The following is a 22,472-nucleotide window of genomic DNA, read 5'->3' on the forward strand; positions in this document are numbered from 1 at the left end:
CGTGTGTGAGTGTGTGCGTGAATGCATAAGTTAGTACCATACCTTCATCCGCCACCTCTTCTATAGGCACCTTCAACTCATGTGCCATGAAACCAATGACGGAGAAGATGACAAACCCTGCAAATATGCTGGTGGCACTGTTTGTACACGTCACTATAATGGTGTCCCTGGAAACAAATGACAAAGAAAATGAATGCAAAGAAAACGAGATGCTACTAAATGTTAAGTCAACGGGTGGTTTTCAAAATGCACAAGCACAACACATAGGTACAGTGCACACAAGATTATACTGTTGTATACAAGCAGCAACATATGTCAGACAGTGGCATCTAGTGGTTGGATGCAAAACTAGCCGAGTGTATTCATTTCAGAATTTGCAACCGAGGTCTAAAGCAATCACTTAGGTATAACAAAATGTGACACAAATGCTATCACTTTATGTCCATAGAATCAATAACATAAAGTGGTTTGTCAACTCCCCGAAATGAACTTTCTGAAGGCCTTTGAAGGACTTTGTTATGTTTGTAATGAACAAGAATGCATGGGCTTCGATTTCAAATAATCTTATACAATGCTAGAATGCATTTTTGTAAATGTCTACAAATGTGTATTTGGTTTACTGTCATGACTGTCATCATACCATAGTATGTTTATAAATAAACTACATCCATTGAATAAAAGAGAAGAGTATTCTAACACAACTTGTGAATATACAGTATGTGTCTCCAAATCCCAATTGTGTTGCATCTTGCGCTAATATTATATTGTATATTGTATGCAGAATATTCCATAGCAAGAGACAACTATTAACCCCAGAACTGTCTGACTGTGCACTGACTGCGCTCTCACATGTACAACATTACATTTTACCTTGAATCTATTTTAAAGTATTGATAGGTACAGGAAAAAAGGCAAGAAATACCACACCACATCGCTCACTGAAAAAAATACCAGTTATTATTGATACATTTCGGAGATATTACAAGTACAAGTTATGTAATGCAAAGTGTTTTTGTTTTGTTTTGGGGTTTTTTTGACCGGAAGCATGGTTTACCTGTTGCATGTTTACCTGTAGCAGTTATTGTGGAATTTATTGTATGAAGAGAGAGTGATGAGGCCTCCCCAAGCCGCCGACAGAGAGAAAAAGATCTGTGTAGCCGCATCCTTCCATACCTGGCAGAGAAAGACCAACAGCAAGTCAGCTTTTGTTTTAGAAATATTTAATCCAGGGCATTTAATCCAGGGTATAATCCAGGGCATATACTCAGTCTGAGTATAACAATACTCAGACTGTCCTAGATGTAGGATATATGGTCCTGACAAGATCTCAGAAGGATGGTAGGACGAACAGGACAGGCGTGCAAACCTAGTCCTGCTACACCTTCAAGAGCAACTGGAACTTTAATGCCTGGTTCAAGGGCATCTGAATAGTGGTTGTTGAGTGGTTCCTTATACACTCTCCCCACCCAAATTATCCCAGCCAGTCCTTACACTTCTCTTCTGGTCAAAGCCTCAAGGCCATTGTTCCTGCTTTGAATTTGATATTTTCGCATGCTTGCTGTTACCTATTATTTTGTGTTCTAGCTGTTGTTTCATGTATTGCTGTTGCCTTGTTGGCTTTGCAGTTGACACATGTGCATGGACAAGTACATTTGTAATGTACATTCACCATTGACATCAGTGGTGTACATTTTTCAGCACAACTTCGATGGCGCTTCAGACAAACAAAAAAAACTGCTCAGTTTGATGGCTGCTAATTGAATGCTTGCCCTATACAACAGATGTTGAAATTAATGAGAGTGTCCCTTCAAGTGTGGTAGAGTGTATGTGCGGGGTCTGGGGGAGGAGAGATGAGCAGTACCTACCTTTGCGTCGGCGAGTTTATCCCACTTGGGTGTAATGAAGTACAGGATGCCGTCCCCGGCACCTGGCAGAGTCACTCCTCTGATCAAGAGGATGACCAGCACCACGTAGGGAAATGTGGCTGTGAAATACACCACCTGACCATGCAGGACAGATACGAGGAGACAGGAAGAGGACGGGGGAAAGAGAGAGAGGGGAGTGTTGATCTTATACAGTATCTGGTTACCTATGCTCAGTGGTGGAAAGTAACTAAGTATATTTACTTAAGTACTGTACTTAAGTACAATTTTGAGGTATTTGTACTTTACTTGAGTATTTCCAATTTCCAATACTTTTACTTCTACTCCACTATATCTCGGAGGCAAATATTGTACTTTTACTCCACTACATTTATTTGAAAACTTTAGTTACTAGTTACTTTTCAGATATAAATTATTACATTATGAAACATACATTTACCAATTCAGCCCTATTTTATACCGAGGCAATTTGAAAATAGCCGATCTACAAGCTCATAACGCGTCGCAACGCGACGCGTTGTGAGCTTGTAGATCTGCTATTTTCAAATATTTAGTACTTTTACTTTTCATACTTTAAGTACATTTTGATGCCAATACTTTTGTACTTTTACTCAAGTAAATATTGAATTCTGGACCAATAATTGTAACAGAGTATTTTTATATTGCAGTATTGGTACTTTTACTTAAGTAAAGAATTTGAGTACTTTTTCCACCACTGCCTATGCTCTAGCCTAGCAATGATTATGTATGTTGAAGGTAGGGTAAGTGATATATACCTTGGTTAAAACAAAAGTTTTTTTGTTGAAAGGTTAACGCTCATATTGTGATAGTAATCGTTGCTATAGAGTGTTTGTTCAGTAACAGTGGTCACCCTGTCTCTCCAGCTCTTTAATAAAACAGAAAATACATTTTCAGATGGGTTGCCAATTTCAGCCAATCAGGAGAGAGTATGCATTTATCAGCTTCAATTTGGTATTGCTCCAGTTTGAATTACTTTGTTTCATCAATTCCAATTTAACTTGTTTATCCCGTATCCTGTGTGAGTTATCTCTCCTGATTGGATAAAATTGTTATCCCGCCCTGGACATGCATTTTCTGTTGACTAAAGAGCTGGAGAGACAAGGAAACCCCTGTAACTGAACAAACACTCTATAGAAATGAGAACTATCAGAATATAGAGCTATTTAAACTTATTTTAACAAAGCAATATCACTTACCCTATACCTTTAATATAGCGCTATTTAACTGATTTTAAACATTTAAAAAAAGTTTAAACAACCCCTGGCCCATTGAAAAAACACTTGCCATTTTACTATACAGTGCTTATCACTGAAAGTAAACATTTCATTTTTAGATATTTTTTTAACTGTTCATGAATTTGAAGTGGGATCGATTTGATTGATTCCTGTCAGGAAGTTAGGTCAAATGGGAATATTCATTATTAGGGAATGTACCCCAAATTTTAAACTACAAAAACATGTTTATTCTTTAATCATTTTATCAACAGAGATCGACTTCTTAATCATAAGCTACTTTACCACAGCATCCACTGTGAAAACAGCCCTGGGTGGATGAACATTATTCATACTCAGGCTCCTGAGTGGTGCAGAACTCGGCACCTCGTTCAAATATCCTCTAGAGGGCAGCACTCGACAATAATTCTCTTTTGAAAACCTAGAACTATATTCATGTTCACCTCCTAGTGGCCAAAGGAGGGAACAACGGGGTAGCAAAGGAGAGGACCCAAGGAGAGACTTGACTGTACCTTTCCTGATGACTTGATTCCTTTGGCCAAGGAGGCATAGACAATAAGCCAGGCCAGGCAGAGACAGCCTGCTAATGGCCAGCGGAGGTCTCCAGGGTACTCAATGCCTTTAGAAATGTGTAACACATTGTACCTGTGTGTGGGGGGGGGGGGGGAGATGACAATACTTGAATGGGAAAACATTTTTAAAAGCGCACAAAATGCGTGTATAATTATAGCTACAACATGAGAAACGAGATTAAAATTATCTCTCGGCTGCATTAGATAAAAGAGTAATCGAGGAAGTATAGCTTATACATTTGTGATCAAGTGTTGATTCGTCACTGATGCTTATTTTTTATTTGAAAGTGTTAAAATATTACTTCAGCCTATCAGCCTATGTGACACTAAGAATATTAACACGTAGTAGGCTACATAATAAAGTCCGGATTTCATTTAACTCTGAACATGTCAAATTGCACATCAAATGTGGGTTGAGTCATTCACTGCCAAAAACTACTTAAACTACTTTTTTCCCCTAGGCCCAGACTGCCAAGAACGACTAAAACAACTTTTTGGAGGTTTTTTGGGGGGGGGGTTTTTGGCCCACAGAACCGGGAGATATCATTTTTTGAAGATTTAAACTCCTATCCACTTCCTGGTTAACTTATTACTTAAAAAGTCGGTATCTCGGCTCCTGTGTTTTACTATGTATTTTTGCCGAAATATGTTATTTTTAACGGCGTATATATATACGAACGAAGGTCGCAATGACATTATATTTTTTTTGCGGAAGCACAGTGATACTCTCCGTGTATTCTGTGACTACTTGAAAATGTAAGAAAATCTGAAAAATCGCTGGCAGTCAAACGCAGCCAGATATAAGTCTGTCAGTGAGAGAGTTAAAGTAGGCTGTGTCGTGTGCCAAAAATATAGCCTACACTCACAAAGCGTAGAAGTAGCACGACAAGCCCGGGAGTTGTGAGCTTGTAGATCTGCTATTTGTGTAGTATAAATATAAAGTGTAAGTAAGTATACAAAGCACTTACTTGAAGTATTCCTCGCTGGGGCTGACATATGTCTTGTTAGTGTCTACGGTCATGTTCAGCAGCTTGGACAGGTTTCCCACAGTGTTGGCGGACATACAAAACGTCGAGTTCTTCACGGAGGTGAAGTTTCTGTCCCGGAGAATACACGTGTCTGTTCCAATCACAGAGCAACACACATCAACAAATAGATATGGGAACACAGGGTTATGGTGCATTGTGTGGGACAGCTATTAATTGCATAACCAGAGTCAAACAGATGAAAGGTGAAGTTGATCAGTGGTGGGAAAAAAAGTACAAAATGTTTTACTCAAGTAAAAGTATCAATACTGCAATGTAGAAATACTCTGTTACAAGTAAAAGTCTGGAATTCAATTTTTTTACTTGAGTAAAAGTACAAAAGTATTGGTATCATCAAATGTAGTCAAGTACTCGTTATACCGAATGTCCCATTTCACAAGTTTTCAAATGTAATAAACGTATAAAGATCTTTGGAAAATAGCAGATCTACAAGCTTGCGATGCATGGCATTGTGAGCTTGTAGATAGGCTATTTTCAAATGGCCGAAATGTATATAGGGTTGAAGTGGCTACTGTATGTTTTGTAATAATAATCTAAATCTACACAGTAACTAGTAACTAAAGTTTTCAAATAATTGTAGTGGAGTAAAAGTACAATATTTGCCTTTGAGATGTAGTGGAGAAGAAGTAAAAGTACTGAAAATAATGACATGGAAGTTCCAGTATCATTATGGAATCAGAAATAGAGATAACTCAGGTTGACTTGCAGGCTTCTTCATTCTCAATGGCTTGTAAAAAGTAGGAAAATGTGTCATTTGTGCCACTGTGTCACTGTGTTACTAATAGCTAAAGGCACATCAGTTCCCTGTGAGGAAAAAGAGGCAGCAATACAGTGGTGCTGCCGTGAAGTGTCCTTAATTCGTGCCAAAATAAATAAATAAAATAAACTCAGTGGTTTTCAACCTTTTCAGGCCGTGACCCCCCAAAATAATCATATTTGAACTGGGGACCCCCCACCCTGACAAGCACTTGGAATGTAGGCATTACATTCTGTTTGACACGGTTCCACATAGTAGAATCTACAAGCTTACTATTATTTACTTGACCAGTTTTTTTTAGGTATTATCCCCCCCTGGGGAGCCCAACCCACAGGTTGAGAGCCACTGACTAACTAAAGGCTAACAACATAGGTAAGGTGGCAGATCAGCTATTTTTGTCAAGTGACCCTTTTGGCAGCAGCAAACCACCATAGATAGCACTCTGTGATTTGCAAAAGTGCGTTACAAATACGATATATGGATGTTGGTTATAGCAAAAAGAGAATTTCCCCTTTGGGGATCAACACAGTGTAAGAAAACTAACATATAACTATCAATCACTTATGGGAAAGATGGGAGTCTAGGATATATGCTGCAACTGAGCCAAAACATTCATATTTGTATAGGCCTACTTGCACTCAGTACTCAAATTTAACTGTAATATGCTGATTAATATGCATAACATTTTATGTTCTTTTGTTTTGATTTTGTTCACACAATGCTCTTGTAACCTCTTGTCTTTTTGCTCGATTAGCCTATATAATTTATTTATTTTTTATCTGTAATTAAATTATTCTAGCATTTGATACCATTTCAATATACTGTTCATTTATTGAATGCATATCATATTACAGTAACCATATCATCATATGATGTTGAGAGAGAGAGAGAGAGAGAGAGAGAGAGAGAGAGAGAGAGAGAGAGAGAGAGAGAGAGAGAGAGAGAGAGAGAGAGAGAGAGAGAGAGAGAGAGAGATTTAAGATACAGTAGGCCTACATTTTAAATTGTAAGTTTCTTGACATAATATACATTGTGGCACAGCTTTGCTTACACATGTTTTTATTCTATTTTAATTGTACTACATTTCTTATCGTTTTGAATGTTTTAAGTAGTTAAAAATTCGCACTTGCTTTGGCAATGGCAATGTAATGGTATGTTTCCCATTAATGCCTTTGGATCGAATTGTAGAGAGAGAGAGAGAGAGAGAGAGAGAGAGAGAGAGAGAGAGAGAGAGAGAGAGCGCACACGGTTCTTTGCTCCGTGTACAGTAGCCGAGGTAATACCTAGTCCAACCGGGAGAGGTCAGTCTCGGGCACACTGCGGCACTGCAGCACCACCATACAGTAAATTTGTCAAGCAAGCAGTTTTTGTGCTGAATTGACAAACAGTGCATAACAGTAATATTACATGATTTGAATGGAATTTCAGCGTTTTTTCGGTGCCGTGGCACGTTGAATATCTTCGTTCTAATTTCCAGATGTTTTTTGTTAATGCCCCCATGCACTTTCATGTATAAACAGCTCCAATAAACATAATTTCGGTAATTCGGTCGCACATTACACATTACAAGTCCAACATAAAAAGGATATTAACTAAATATTGTTGAGTAAATATTTTCCGTTACTTTTTTCCTTATTATACACAGCTTATTTCCATGCGTCAAAGAAACAATAGAACATAGAAGATATACTGTACAATAGGCTATACTTGTACAGTATTGTAAAATAAAATGCCATGTGGCAGTGACAGAGACGAAATTCATTATTTCGATAGCTCATAATAAAAGGAACAAGTTGAGCAAGAACATAACTGCATGGGTGGCAATTATGGCCATAATTCATTATGCTGCAGCCTAGGACAGGTCTACAAAGACATCTCAGCGGAAAGAGCGCATGACGCACTGCGCATAGTAGAGAGAGGCGCAGTGGTGGACAATGTACTCACATGTTTTACTTAAAAAAGTATCAATACCCTATTGTAGAAATAGTCTGTTACAAGTACTACGTTTGGTATTAAAAATGTACTTGAGTAAAAGTACAACAGTATAGAAAGTAGGCTACTCATTTTCAAATGTGTAAAATGTATAAAGAATCCTTTGAAAATAGCTGATCTTGTAGATCAGCAATTTTCAAATGGTCGAAATAGGGCTGAAGTGCATGGGTAATGTTACGTATGTTTTGTAATAATAATCAAAATCTACAAAGTAACTAGTAACTAAAGTTTTCAAATAATCTTAGAGTAAAAGTACGACATTTGCCTCTGAGATGAATGTGGAGAGTAGAAGTAAAAGTAGCCTGAAATGTTTAAATACTCCATTAAAGTAAAAAATACCTAAAAATTGTACTTAGTACTTGAGTAAATGTACTTAGTTACTTTACACCGCTGCATTTGGAGTGTGTGTGTGTGTGTGTGTGTGTGTGTGTGTGTGTGTGTGTGTGTGTGTGTGTGTGTGTGTGTGTGTGTGTGTGTGTGTGTGTGTGTGCGCGTGCGTGCGTGCGTGCGTGCGTGCGTGTGTGTGTTGCTGTGCAGTCTTACCTAGGAGGAGCATGTCTTTGTCCTTACAGTCCACCGTGTTCCACTCATTCCTACAGTTGGCCCATGGCAGTGAGCCCTTCAACGAAGCGAACAGGTAGTACAGTGTCCAGCACATAATAATATTATAGTATATGGCTATCAAGACAGATATTATCAACATGGCAATCCCGCAACCTAAAAATAAATAAAATGAGACGAAATAATATAAATTACTCTTAAAAAGCAAAGTTGAGGAGCTTTGTTCAGATCAGAAGACAATGATGGATATATATATATTATTGTTTTAACTTTATTCTTCCATGCGTGAAAAAGCGCAGTCTAAGTCAATGGTTCTCAACCTGTGGGTCGGGACCCCCACATGATTTTGGTGGGGGGGGTCCCCAGATGACAGTGAAGTGACAATTTAATGACTTTTAAGTCTTAAAAAAAGAAAAGAAAAAGACAATTACTGCATCAAAAGTATAATCAACAATCTATACTATAAAAACTGGTCAGACATTGGCCAAATCGTCATAAAACATAAGAAATTTGAAAATTGCCAATCTACAACGCCTCACAAGGCAGGCATTGTGAGCTTGTAGATCAGCTATTTTCACAATAATTATCTGTGGAACGGAGTCACACACAATGGAATGCCCCAACTCCTACAATTCCAAGTGCTTGTTGTCAGGGTGGGGGAGTCAAATATGATTATTTTGGGGGGTCCCCAGTTCAAATATGATTATTTTGGGGGGGTCCCCAGTTCAAATATGATTATTTGGGGGGGGGGTCACGGCCTGAAAAGGTTGAGAACCACTGGGTATAGTTAGCGCAGTTTACCTTGCAGAGCCGGTATGCATTTCCATACTGACACGGGCCCCTGGCTGGCGAACTGGCCCAGGGACACCTCCAACAGAAAGATGGGGATCCCGGCAATACCCAACATCAACAAGTAGGGGATCAGGAAGGCACCTATGTATGGGGCAATGTACAATCACAATGTACAATCACAATGTACAATCACAATGTACAATCACAAAGTACAACCAGGCTGCAGTTTATCAACTCCAAAGCCCTGTGCACTGAAAAGCCCAATGTACATTTTACTCAGAATGTAGCCTTCAAATGTGTCACTCATTACAAGTTAACACTGAGGATAGACTGTGTATAACCACAGTTAAAACCAAACAAAAAAGAAGCTCGAACATTCATGTGGGCCTATTGTATTGAAATTAGAAACGAATGGAATTTCATTTAGCCTCTATTTCGTTATTTCTCTCCCACACTATAGGTAAAATGTATACAAATACCATATTTTATAGTCAAATAATAATGATAATAATAACAACAATAATGATAATAATAATAATTAGAAGAAAATTTTGACAAATGTTGTGAATGTGAATAATATAATGACAGTGGATTTCTTTGAAAGAACGAAATAATCTATTTCGACACTTTCAATGACCACATAGACTCGTCTACTGTACAAAACTATCACTGTGATAATTAAATCAAATGGAACTAAACGAGAGGCATGCAGATTAAATGATGGAATGGGTTCATGAGTTCAGGCAGTGCCAAAAAAAAGAGACTTGTTTTCATGTTTTTCTTCTCTCAAGAAACGTCAGACTTTCTTAATAAAAAAAAATCTTATTTTTTGACGGTTCGTTGCACTCGTTGGACAAGTTCTGTTGGTCCAGATTGATTGATTATTACCTCCACCATTTCGGAAGGCAAGGTAAGGGAACCGCCACACGTTGCCCAGCCCCACGGCATAGCCCACCATGGACAGGATAAAATCCATTTTATTGGTCCAGTTTCCTCTGGCCTTATTCTCATCTCCCTCTTCATCGTCATCCTCGTCAGCCTGGGAAAAAGGGGGATTGTGGTGGTCATTCTGAAAAGGCTATTTATTTTTATTTATTTTGCTCACTCTATTTCCTTCATCAACATTAAACCTCTATTCGATTACACTTGACCAAAATCCATTAATTAAGACCGTTGGGGGCAAATGCTTATACCACAATCAAACAGGCAATACTTCAATCATTCAGGGTTACAATTACCGACAGCCAACACATTTCAGCCCGCCAATCAAGCTAATTCAATTACAGTGACACGTGTGAATTCATATTCATAAAGCATATTTGGCTGGTTGTGTGCCAGGCCCAGCCATGGGGAATGGCGGAGGGAGGAAAGCATGCATGGGAGGTGGGCTGTGTGTGAGGAGAGGGCTTATCAATGGAAACACACTGAGGAGAGGAAAGCCCTCCTGGGGATTCGGAACAATGGGTAGAATCCGCAACCTTATGTAACACATTACAAGCACTGCTGTCACCCAGCATGTCCCCAGAGAGAGAGCATGATGAGAGGGACAGACAGGGATATACCTAAACACAGCATGCATGGGGCTGCTGCAGGGCATGGCAAATAGACTGCACCACGCAGACGATTTACAGGCTATTATAATCAGTTGACTGATAGTTTATTAATTGTCATTTAAGCTCTTTGTGTACGTCACAACCAGACGCCAAATCATTTAGGTGCACGATTGTTGTTTTTAATTTGACTATTCAGACTATACCCGTCTGTCTGTGTAACAGTTTCCTTTACATGAGCACATACATAGGTGCTTGGAACCATTGTCATTTCGCTGAGGTGTGATATTAAAATAGACTAATAACACATACTAGGCTTACGAAGACACGATATAGGCTATACTCCAAGCATTTAGTAATTCCATCTCAAACCAATCAGAATGGATCTCCCAGCCTGTATTTTCGATGAATTGAATACACAGGACCCCAATGGAAACAAGCCATAGTGATAGTGCTTTCCTTTTTAGCATCCCTTTGTATAGAACTGTGCTTTTTTTTAGCAAACTGCTAAATAAAGTATTTAATCAATCACAATCAATCAATCAATATACGATTTCAAGCGGCCCATGGTTATTAAGCACCCCTTATCAATGGCACATCGTCCTAATTGGATCGTCCTAATCCCGTATAAATCTCATGTATTCCATCTCCCCTGACCCAGGTCGTTTGATAGGCCACCTCTCATTGAAACTCTTAATTTGAGCACACTTACCCCCGGCGCGTCGCAGCAGGGCTGAACAGAAGTGTTGCCATCTGTTCCCAATATGATGGTGGTCTGGCTCATGGCCACCCAATTTCCCGAGGCGTTGTGTTGCTGCTCCGCGCTGCCGGCCCTGAGGGGGTCCCCGTACTGGACAGACATCCCCCGGCCCTGAGGGGCAGCAGCAGCAGAAGAAGCACCGCTGGAATCCGTTCTGAAGGCCGACACGGATCCGGGAACGGCAGGCGCGGCGTTTTTAAACGTCCCATAGACTTTACTGGTCTCCAGTTCCCCCGGTTTATTTTCCGCGGGACAAAAAGTTTTGCTCTCGTCGCCCGGAGGCGGCTGGGGTGGCGGGTGAGCATGAGGAGCGCCCGGCGCACATAACGGCGCGTTCTCCGCTTTGTTTGCTGTAAGTCCCACTGCTCCGTCGGGCTGCTGTGATGACGGGTTGTAGCCGGTAGGTGCGTTTGCCATGGGCTGTTCCCTCTGGTCCGAGAAATCCTGGAACATTGGATTGAAATATTAATGAATGAAACAAATTCAGCACAAAGACAAACCCCATCAGAGGAGGAACACCATACTATCTGCTATCTTTCAGCACCTGGTAAAAATCTGTGAACAGGATATTTTTCTATTTTTTTTTTTTACTATAGTTATGGTTTCCAACATTACACTGCATTTGTTACGATAATTTAACCACTTAAACCCCATATGGGTGACCGGAGTCCCTCAAGGCTCTGTACTGGTGTATTTCCAGTTTTCTGTAATTGTGGGGAAAGCTTTCACTGAAAATCAGATCGACAAGCTCACAGCAGCCATGCAAAGCTTTCCCCCACAATACCGATGCTGGGGTTTAAGTGGTTAAAAGAAAACCTCCCTTTGCCGCATGTTTTTGGCTCCACTGCTCTCTGGGTCTCAGGCTTACAGTTTGCTGGGGGTTCTTTTCTCTCCCGTGTGCCGTTACTGCGAGATTCTTTAATTTTACGCCCCATTTCCCCCATGTCATTCAGCCCTACACATCCACTGATTTTATGGGCAATAGACAAGCTGCCGGTCTCTCGGCAGCTTCCCACTCCCCGGCAGGCATGCTTGATCACCGGCATTACAGGCACTGAACAGACCCGGGCGGGATTACAAATTACACCTTGAATTTTGGCTTAGAGGGAAATAACACCCAAAGAGCATAACATTATCGTTTTATTTTTTTAAAGAGAGAGAGAGAGAAAAAAGAGAAAAATGTTAATGATTAGATGGAGCGGGGGGGAAATTCATCCAATGAATTGTTTCCGCGTTTATTTACAGGCAATCACAATCTGGTTTCAGCCAAATTCATTAAATAAAATGAGATAGAACGTGAATTTAAAATAAGGCGAATCAAAAGAAACGCCTGTCTGGACAAAGATAGTAAACAACCACCCCAAAGATATAGAGCACATATCAGTGGAACAAGTAGCCTATGCAGTGGTTCTCAAAGTGTATTTCAGGGACTCTCTAGGTTCCTTTAGAGGGTTCTAAATTGACCCTTGCAAGTATGTAACTCCGACAGTGTACAAATGGAACCAAATGGACCCTACACTGTCAGAGTTAAGGGGAGACCTAAAAAATATGTAAAAGTTAGAGAACCATTGCTATAGACTCTATAGTATAGATGAAAGTTTTCAAGTCGGGTTGCACACAACCTGCAATTCAGCACCTCGGATTTCAGGACCATGGACAGTTACAGTAGATCCCTCTCAGGTGTCAAAAAGCTTGAAAAATACATTGCATTGCATTGATTGATTGATTGAATACTTTATTTAGAAAAAGTACAGAAAGTACAGTTCTATACTAATGGGTGCTAAAAAGGTATTAAACCCAAGAAAACACTATTGTTTCCATTGGGTTCCTGGGTATTCAATTAATCGAAAATGTTTTAAATCGTCGGCTATTGAATTACACATGCGATGGCTATTATTTAGACTCTGTCACCATTCCTAGAAAAAGAAAGTGTGTCGGCAACTTACCATTTTGTGCGGACGAGTGGAAACAGCTGTAAAGAAGAGGAGGATGGAAGTAGACTGACTGGACTTTACTCCCGCCAGGCGCAAAGCTTTCTATACCTCCGTGAGAAAGACCGGGCTTTGCGTCAGTGCGGTGCAAGGTGCCCTTCGCTTGACATTTTCTTGATAATAGGAGTTTGATAAATCATTGGTCTTCTTGTGGGATTCTGATTTTTAAAGGGACACTGCCGGGCTGAAGACGACGAGGGCGTGTGCGTTATTGCCACGCACACAAGCCACTTTGTGCGTGCGTACATGGACTGATTCTTTCACGCCTGATTACTACAACCATCTCCAGGGGTGTGTTGTAGGGATACACATGCAAGCAAGCAGCGTGTTTGGCAAGGATTTCCAGGTATATTTTTAAGGGGGGGGGGGGCTGGGGGGCTGTTATGCAGCACCCCAGTTCACAGAAATTGGCTATACTTGGCCCTTAAAAAAAAAAAAAAAGTTGAATGTGTTATGTGTGATGTCAATGATTTGTATGTAGGCTACTCTATGGACCCCCTGTGTGTGTCTGGATATAAAGTTTGAATTTGAGAGTGGAATGTGGTTGCTAACTATAGTCAGTGTAATATTGTGTTGTTGAGTTCAGTGGTGCACATGAAGCCATACAATTACATTACAATATTATTATTTGCTGAATCTCCTTTTTGTCCTGATAAGACAACTGCACTTTCCCCATACTATTGTGACAATGTTTTATTCGGTTCAGGACAGCATCCAGTTTGGGACAGGAGACAGCAAAGGGAGTCTATACTCGATTGACAAGAAATGAAGTAAATTCTCTTAATATGAAATACTTTTATTTACTACATTATTATTTCTTGGTTCAATACAAAACCCGGTGTGTTCATTCTAAAATCGGTTTTTGTTTTTAATAGCCCTTGCCTTTGACATTAAAACGAACGCCTTTATTCACAACTGCTTGCCTTTGCCAAGTCTGCAGAAAGTTGAACTGTTGAAAACTTGCTAAAAATGGCCTATGCGCTATATATAGCTTGTAGTGGAATGTACGCACACATGCCCAAGGCTCTATATAGTCTATACAGTGCGTGCCCTCGTGCGTCACCCATAGACGCATTGATCAAGGTAAAAAAAAAAAAAGGAAAGTGAGCGAGGTCTTGGTGAGGAACTCATTTGTTCAAAGTCTTGGTGGAGGAGCTTTTTTCTTTCTTTCTTTCTTTTTTTAAACACATGGGCGGTGAGGCATTGGGCTGACGTCTCAGCCTATAGGAAAAGGCTTTGGGACATAATAGATATTAATATTATGTAGGCTACCATAGTGGACCGTTTTAAAATACTGTAGGCCTACAGCACTGAACGGCGCTTTTATCTTAACTTTATATGTTATAGCCATTTCTGTAATTCCTCTCTGTGCGTGTGTGTGTGTGTGTGTGTGTGTGCGTGTGTATATATGCATATGTATGTGTGTGTGTGTGTGTGTGTGTGTGTGTGTGTGTGTGTGTGTGTGTGTGTGTGTGTGTGTGTGTGTGTGTGTGTGTGTATATATGTGTGTATGTATATATATATATATTTTTAAATGTATATATAAAACACACACACACACACACACACACACACACACACACACACACACACACACACACACACACACACACACACACACACACACACACACACACACACACACACACACACGGGCTGAGTGGGGGCCATATCACTTCGTATGCACGGCGCGCACCCGCAGCTTGTAAATCTCCGCCCGTTCCAGATAACGGACCTCATGATGCGGGTGTATTAGCTTCTTGGCCGCGTTTGGGTTTAATTACATTGTCAACAGAGAATAATTGTAATTGATTTCTGCTCCTCTTCCCTTGTCCGAAGGAACACATTCCTCCTCCAGCAGAGAGGAGGAATGTTGGCCAACATGTCTTTGGGAGAATAGTCTTGGTCTTCGATTGCTAAAAAATAACTGATTTTATTCACACATCTTGGCGCACTCAATATCTCAATCCCGCTGTCCGTTTGGCGTCTCAGTTCAGTTTATCACTACAGAATGTCAAATTCTTTAAATTGAATTTGACTAGGTCTAATTCACTATAGGATATTCTATTTGACAGCGTCGTGAAGCCCACTCAGTTCTGTCTGCATGGCGAACCTCCTTGACCCGAGTTAATAAGGCAGCCATGTGATCACGCATGCTCGTTAATGACGAGCCCATATAATTAATTGACCTCTCCTGCTCGGGCTGTGATAAGATCCTGCTCCAGAGCAGCTGAGATGCTGGGAAAGCAGTGATTCAGCTGAGGGTCAACCAGGGGCCCATGCTGTTGCGTTCCACTGACAGGCCTTGGACCGCGTTCTGTAGGCTACAAGATTAGATAGAGGCTGCTGTGGCTTGGATAAATAAAACTGTCCTTATCATATTATCTTTAGCACATTATTATTATTGTTACAATCATCAATAAGATGTGGGTTGCAAAAAAACTTATTTAGTGTAGGCTGTGCACACTTGGATTTTCAGACTTTTTGAGCATGTACAGTGTAACGAAAAATAGTGACAAAAAGAATAGAAAATCTAAACGACAAAAAAAAATGAATCAATTTTAAAACGGTTTGTTTAAAATAAACGATTAAATAGCCTACAGAATATAGGCTACACCAGCCAGTCATTGCAGGTTTACACGTTTTCATTTAGCATGGCCTATAGGCTATCTGACTTCTTTTATAATGCCTTATGGATCAGAGGGTGAATAGGCCTACTTTATCAGTTGGATTTTAGGCAATTACACTATGTTCGCTTGTCAAGATTAGAAACTATGATTTAAGACGACCTTCGTATTTTTTCAAAGCTATAGGGCATTATGGCTATCCTGTAGCCTATCTGACAGTCAAAGGTAGGCTAGACTGAATTATCGTTAACACCATTGGCTAAACTATATAACCAATAGCATCACAATGAGAGAAAACCTGTCTAGAACCTATACAGTAAATATGCAGGTTCAATTTGCTCATCTGCCACAAACCAGTAGCTGACCTGGCGCTGGAAATGATAATTTTGGACTGCAATACTTATGCCGTAAGACATTATACTGCTAGCAAATAGTAATTGCGACAACATTTCACATCTCTGTGCAGAAAGAAACGTGCAGAAATTGAACAATTGCTTTTAAGAAAATAGGTTTCCAATGAATAGGCAATGAAATAGAACATTTGATCTATTGCATGAAATGTCTATTAAGGCATACCATTATTAGGCTATACAATGACAAAGACGACAAAGTAGAACAATGATCTCATGAGAGATCATTGACAAATGACCAACAATGCAGACATTCAATCCAAAACAAGACAAGACAATGATTTCCTTCTCTCCAAGTTTAGGATTCATCTTCTGTGGGGAAATAGAAAAAAGCCCTTTCACTGTAAGCAGGGTTGCACAATGGAGTGTGCAAAGAGGCTTTAGTCAGGCCTTTGAAAAGCTCAAATTAATTTAGCTGAAGTAAACTCACAGAAGATGGATGGTGCAAACTCAGAGATGTCACAAAGCCAAAAATAGGACAGAGGGGAACATGGGCCCGCCACCACCCCTACACAGTGAAATCCCCAGTGTTCATTTAACTCAGAGTGTACAAATGTAAGAACATTGGTACACTCTGAGTGACAAATTCTAATTAAATTGTTAAATCAACATTGAGCATTGGAGGAAAATGATCGACAGCTTATCATTATTATCTACTTATTATCACTCAATTTGTAGATCTCATTTATTTTGGTACACAGAAAAAGGGGCAAAAAAAAAATCACACAAACAAAATCATTTGGCATAACAGATTTTTTTTATTACCAGACACTAACCTACAAAATGAGAGATCCTGTGTTGGAATCCTATCTCTTGCAAATCATTAGATGTTGTCAAGAGTGATTAGCGACACCTTTTATCAGTGTCACACATTCTGGATGTACATGAAATGCATGGTCAGGATGAAAACACGTCGCACTAAATGTAGTGTGTTTCGAACATCCTCTGGTTTCTGCCCAATTCGTACTTGGATGTACAACCGTCGCTGATTTTCAGACGTAATTACTGATTTAATGCTGGATTATTTTTCCCCAATGGGAAGAACCACACTACCGATCATGCTTCATCCAGTTCATAAAAAAAAGGTGATTGGTCATCAGCAGCCATGTGACAGGCAATATCACTGCAGGCTATAAGTCTGCTTTCTGTCCTTCAGGTCAAAGGTCACCAGTAGGGAGCGAGGATCTCTCTTGTTCTTACGCACTGAGATTTTCCCCCGAAGCTCTTCACCTACAGAGGAAAGGAGAAAGGCAAATTATGCTGGGTTTAAAATTATGAGACATTTAAAACAGTTATACAATATACCGTGTGTCATGGGTGGAAAGGTTTTAGAAGCAATAAAGCACGCACATCCACTCACTAAAAACCAGGTGCTGGACTGAGGTCAGAATCCAAAAAGAATAAAGTCAGCACACTGGGTCATGCTCCAAAGTTTACACTTTTATTTTGGTTCCTTTTACACCATTGGACGTGGGGGGTTTCGACGTAGGCTCGAAACGTCACATGGTGTTAAGGAACCAAAATACATTTTTAAACTTTCTTTTTGGAAAAAGTTTTAGGAATGCATTACCGTAGATTGCAGCCCTCACCAACTGACACATAAATGGGCCACTGGGAGCTTTTCGAACAAAATGGATCAAGCTTGGTCTGAGTTAAAAAAAAGAAAAGATTGAAAATGTCCAGCAACTTCCTCAAGGTTGCTACTTTAATCCAATGAAATACAATCACAACATGTATGTGATGTGTGTCTGAATAATACCAAAAACTGCTTCTCTGTAATAGCCTAAGTGAGGATCTGCGTATGTTTTATGCATTATGTTTTGAAGACAGGAAGACATTTCTGCAAATGACAACCCAACTTAAATGATTTTTTGTTCCTGCTTAACACACCCTAAGATTTGCAACAGCGCAACAGAATCGCCATGGCGTTACCTCAGATAGATAACCAAACTCATCAGCTCCGGTTTTCTCTTTAACATTCATAAAAATAGAAAACCACTTCATCGAGTCAGAACGGAGGGCATGCTGGGGATAAAACTGTATCCATAAAAAAAAGGAATTGCTTATATAATGATCTCCTTTCCTGTTTCCCACAGCAATATGGCAGACAGTGCTGAGCTCACGCTTTTGCACCAGTGCACAGCCTGTGGCGGTGTGAGCAGAAATGTTCTGGAGCAGAAATGATGACTACCTGTGTGGCGAGGCAATGTCTTTTAAAGCACAAGACTGTATGTATGCATGCATGCGCCCACCGCACACACATGTACATGTCCCTTTCTGTGTGTGTGTGTGTGTGTGTGTGTGTGTGTGTGTGTGTGTGTGTGTGCACGACACGTACTGTAAAAAGGGGGATACACAACCCACCCCTCCAGATGTGCTGTGGGAAAAATTGTAGCGTGTTCACAGAATGATTATACGCTGATCACCATGTGTACTTGAGGCCGGGAGGAGACGCTGATGATTACGATGCATAATCACTTTGATTAACTTCACATTTGACTGCTGGGGGGTAAATGAATGTTTACCCAATCGGCAAACAAGCCTTCTCTGACACCTCCCACTCCCCCCCACCCCTTCCCTCCGTGCCGTGCGTTCCTCTACTGCTGCTGTAGGTTATCAGAGGACGGGGGGTGGCGGGGTGGGGGGCTGACAAAATGCTGACGGTAGCACAGCTCCTCCAACCCCACCACAACCGCCGAAGCATCCGCCATTGCTGCCTGTCACTTCTCGGCCGTTACCATGCCGACGCAAGTCACCAGGACTGTGCCACCGGCACTGCACTCCGGGGTCTGTCACTCCGTTATAAGAGAAAGCCAAACAACTACTGCGATGACATTGTGTTGGGTCCATGAACGTGTGTGTGTGTGTGTGAGAGCAGCATGTGTATTGCAAAAGCGTGTGTTTGAGTGTAATTAATGAATTAGCTTTTAAACTGTGTCATTCCAGAAGGGGGTGTTGTACGAGTTACGCAGCGAACCTAACAAAAAAGTGGCGTATGCGCGCTGTATTGTGCTCGCATGTTCGTGCACGACTGTTCTCGACGAAACCCGGCCACAGCGGGATGTCTGGTAATCCTATACACATTGAAAATCGAAAATTTGTGTGGAGAAATAACTTGTTTTTCCGCCCAGAGCAAAAATAAAAAAATCTCCACGTGCGTACAAGCGGAGGGTCTGTGCGCTGCCAGTGAGAACGGCTGCATTCATTCATTAATATGGAGTGGTAAAAAAAAAGCAGCATCTGTGCGCTTATGCTTGCTCGCCAGGTGGGTTCCATGCGTTATAGGCTGCAGACCAGGCTGCTCATAGAAGAGAAAGCTCATTCCTGTGCTGAAGGCTCCACCATCCATTTGTCTTCAGGCTGTGCTGTAAGCAGTGAGCCGGGACAACACAGAGAGCGGGATATTTAGCAAATTAATCCTCACAGCCAGGGCTGGAGGCAGCTTTTAATTATATCCAAGCAGGTAAAGGAAGGTTAAGAGAGGTTGGCAGGCAGGGATCAATGGAGATTCCTCACAAGGATTGACGCAGATTCTGCAGCATCCTTTTCACTCACAGGCCAAGGTGGGTAATGCATCAGTACGCACCATATAAGACAGTGAACCCACACAGTCAAATCTGGAGTGTTATTTGAACTCTAAAAGGAGGCATACATTTTTCTTTTTGAAGCTCAACTGTGAATATACAGTGAACACATTAATATAGCGTTTTACAACTAAATCTGGTCTTTAGACATAGCACTTGCTGATTCCAGGTTTGAAGTAGGCCATGCAACTTGGACAGGGTGTGATGTCACAGGCCGAATGCCAATCAGAGCCTTACTAAAGACATTGCATGCATTAGTCAACGAGGAAGACACCGAGGGACGTTGAGCGATACAAAGTGAGTGCTCCTCCGTCCCTGACACGACATGTGGGTCAGCGAGGAAGCAATCTGGGAACCCAAAGCCAAATGAGAATGAAAAACAGCGCCCTCTGCTGTTTGTACTATCTCATGTTGGCTCTGGGACAATGACGACGCAGCACACGTGCGCAAAGGAAACCGGGGTTTTAGTCTGCCTTCACGCTCCACTTCCGGTTGGTGCGACTATGTTTTCATTCCCACTAACAATATTTCTACACGGAACACTAACACCACTTCTCCCAGAGAACATGGATCGTTTTGGTTATAAGCCCACTTGTTTCTATGATGAAAGAGCAAGTTAAAATGTGAATATCTTTCCGTGGTTTTGTCTGCTCCGCGGACGCCATTGTTAAATTAGTTTCGGCTTGTTTCGAGTAGGGAAGGATCAGCGGACACGTAAATCCCGCCCACTACATTTGATTGGGTAAAGCGCGGCCTGCTTCCTGATCTGAAGGCATGCCCACGCCCACACAGTGCGCACACGTTATGACGAACCTTCACGACAGATTCCAACGCAGAGCAGAATCTGTTCTTGAGAGATTAGCGAGGAAGTAATCTCTCAAGACAGATTCTGCCTTAAACATGTAGTGTTGCTGTTTAAAGGAGTAAACGCAGAAGCACCCGGGAGGAAGTGGACTGAGAAAGGGGAGGAGGAGCAAAACCGAGTTCCTGTTTCTACACAAAAAAGAAGGTGGTGCCCCCAGAGGCAAAAACAAAGGAGAAAATTGTACATTTATTGAACAGTTTTCTAAGGATTGTATTTAAACCACACATGGGGAAATGGGAAACGCCAATGCTCATTTTGGGGTTCCATTTCTGTCCATAGCCCTTCACCGTCCAATTTAACAACACAGGAGGCAGGATTTGTAGATTGTGAGAGAATGATTCTTTCCTTTCATAGAAAAGTGGGGGGGGAGGGATTAGAGACTACTCTGCTTTCTCCTGAACTCCACAGCAAATTCACAGCTGACTACACTACAACTCCCCCTAGTGACCAGCAGCCTGGAGCTGAGGGCAGTGAAGGGAGCCAGGGGGGTGGACTGCCCTCAAAATCAAACTTGGCAAAAGGCTGAAGAAGGCCAAAGGACACTTGCTTGACCTATAAATAATAGCCTTTTGAAACACTCTCCAAAAGCAATGAAAGTAACAGATCAAAGACTTTTGCCCCAACAAAACAAACAGTTGAGCTGGCTAGGAACCAGATGGGAGCCAATCTGACACCTTTCTAGAAAAACAGAAAATAAATGCACAGACCATTTTGACAACTACTTCCCATCTATTCACACAGCAAGATTAACTCTTTAACTGTCAGAGTAATAGTGTAATAGTGTTACGCTACTGCCAGCGAAAACGAGCGATTTCTATCAACCTTTGAAAAATCAACCTGTGAATGCTATCCGCACGGTGATCCCCTCATTACACACACAGGGGTCTCATAGAATGGGGGAACAATTATATAGCGGTAATCCGTTCCATAGTTGTTGTGGCAAGTTGAAAATAGCATGTTTTGCCAAAAATATATAGAGTAAAAAAAAGTACACAGGAGCCGAGATAGAGCATTTTTAAGCAATAAGTTAACCAGGGAGTGAATGGAGCAGCACATCTTTGGATGGCGTTATCTCTGGTTCTGTGTGAAAAAAATCAAAATCATTTTTTTTAAAACTCGTCCAAACTCGTCCTTGACAGGCTGGGCCATAGCAGAATTTGACAAATCAATTTGTCCATGGCAGGCAATGAGTTAAATAAACTGTATGCTAGTAACGGCTAGCAAATGGCATGCTAACAGAAAAAGGAAACTAGGAATGCTAACGGGTAAAGTAAAAATCAAACCAATTCAAAGATACAAATTTAGATTTAAACCAAGCTGGTCTAAGGCTAGGTTAATGCCACCACTACAGCACAACCATTGCAGACAGTCAGTGCACACACCCCCCTCCCCCATGGTAGGGAAAAGTATCAGTGCCTACAATAAACTGGCCAATCAGGGAGCAGGACGAAGAGCTAACCATGTGTGGAAATGAGTAAAGGGGAACGGGGAGCTGGTCTTTCACTAGGACATCGTACATCAACATGCCACTGTCATTAGCCACCTACAGTCCCAGAGAAAACACCCAATCTCAGCCCATTTCACTGCTCGCCTGCTTTGTCAGTGAAATTACACTAGTGATAGACAGCTTGTTACGTCTGAGTAATTTAAACTTGTTGTCAATAATTGGTCACGCTGTAAATGGTCTGCATTTTCTATTCCTAGTCTTAACTGGATGCCTTGAGATGTGTGATTCCTGCGGAGGCCCTTCTCTGTCCAGTAACAACCAAAGAGCAAGCGGTACCCTCACACACTTACATTAGGTATGTAGCGGATGCACTTCATAGCGA

General features: G+C 41.1%; 2 protein-coding genes across 3 annotated transcripts in view; both read right to left on the reverse strand.

Moving 5' to 3' along the window:
* Positions 1-11,619, reverse strand: part of slc6a5 (solute carrier family 6 member 5) — a gene marked incomplete at both ends in the record, with an annotated part of 20,039 nt that extends 8,420 nt beyond the window's left edge. Inside the window, 9 exons of one of the 2 annotated variants that reach the window (XM_080427178.1) lie at positions 43-167; positions 1,070-1,173; positions 1,866-2,000; positions 3,649-3,781; positions 4,677-4,827; positions 8,047-8,220; positions 8,866-8,997; positions 9,745-9,895; positions 11,119-11,619. In XM_080427178.1, coding sequence (XP_080283304.1) covers positions 43-167; positions 1,070-1,173; positions 1,866-2,000; positions 3,649-3,781; positions 4,677-4,827; positions 8,047-8,220; positions 8,866-8,997; positions 9,745-9,895; positions 11,119-11,619 — 1,606 coding nt within the window. Of the gene's footprint in view, positions 1-42; positions 168-1,069; positions 1,174-1,865; positions 2,001-3,648; positions 3,782-4,676; positions 4,828-8,046; positions 8,221-8,865; positions 8,998-9,744; positions 9,896-11,112 lie in introns of both variants that reach the window. The other variant, XM_080427177.1, reaches the window with a different exon arrangement.
* Positions 11,620-16,942: 5,323 nt separating this feature from the next.
* The window catches only part of prmt3 (protein arginine methyltransferase 3), a 104,575-nt gene continuing 99,045 nt past the window's right edge, over positions 16,943-22,472 (reverse strand). Inside the window, exon 16 of the mRNA XM_080427727.1 lies at positions 16,943-17,424. Coding sequence (XP_080283853.1) covers positions 17,315-17,424 — 110 coding nt within the window. The 3' untranslated portion in view covers positions 16,943-17,314. The remainder of the gene's footprint in view (positions 17,425-22,472) is intronic.

This window comes from Gymnoscopelus braueri (genome assembly GCF_963280865.1).
Source record: "Gymnoscopelus braueri genome assembly, chromosome: 1".
Lineage (NCBI taxonomy): Eukaryota > Metazoa > Chordata > Actinopteri > Myctophiformes > Myctophidae > Gymnoscopelus > Gymnoscopelus braueri.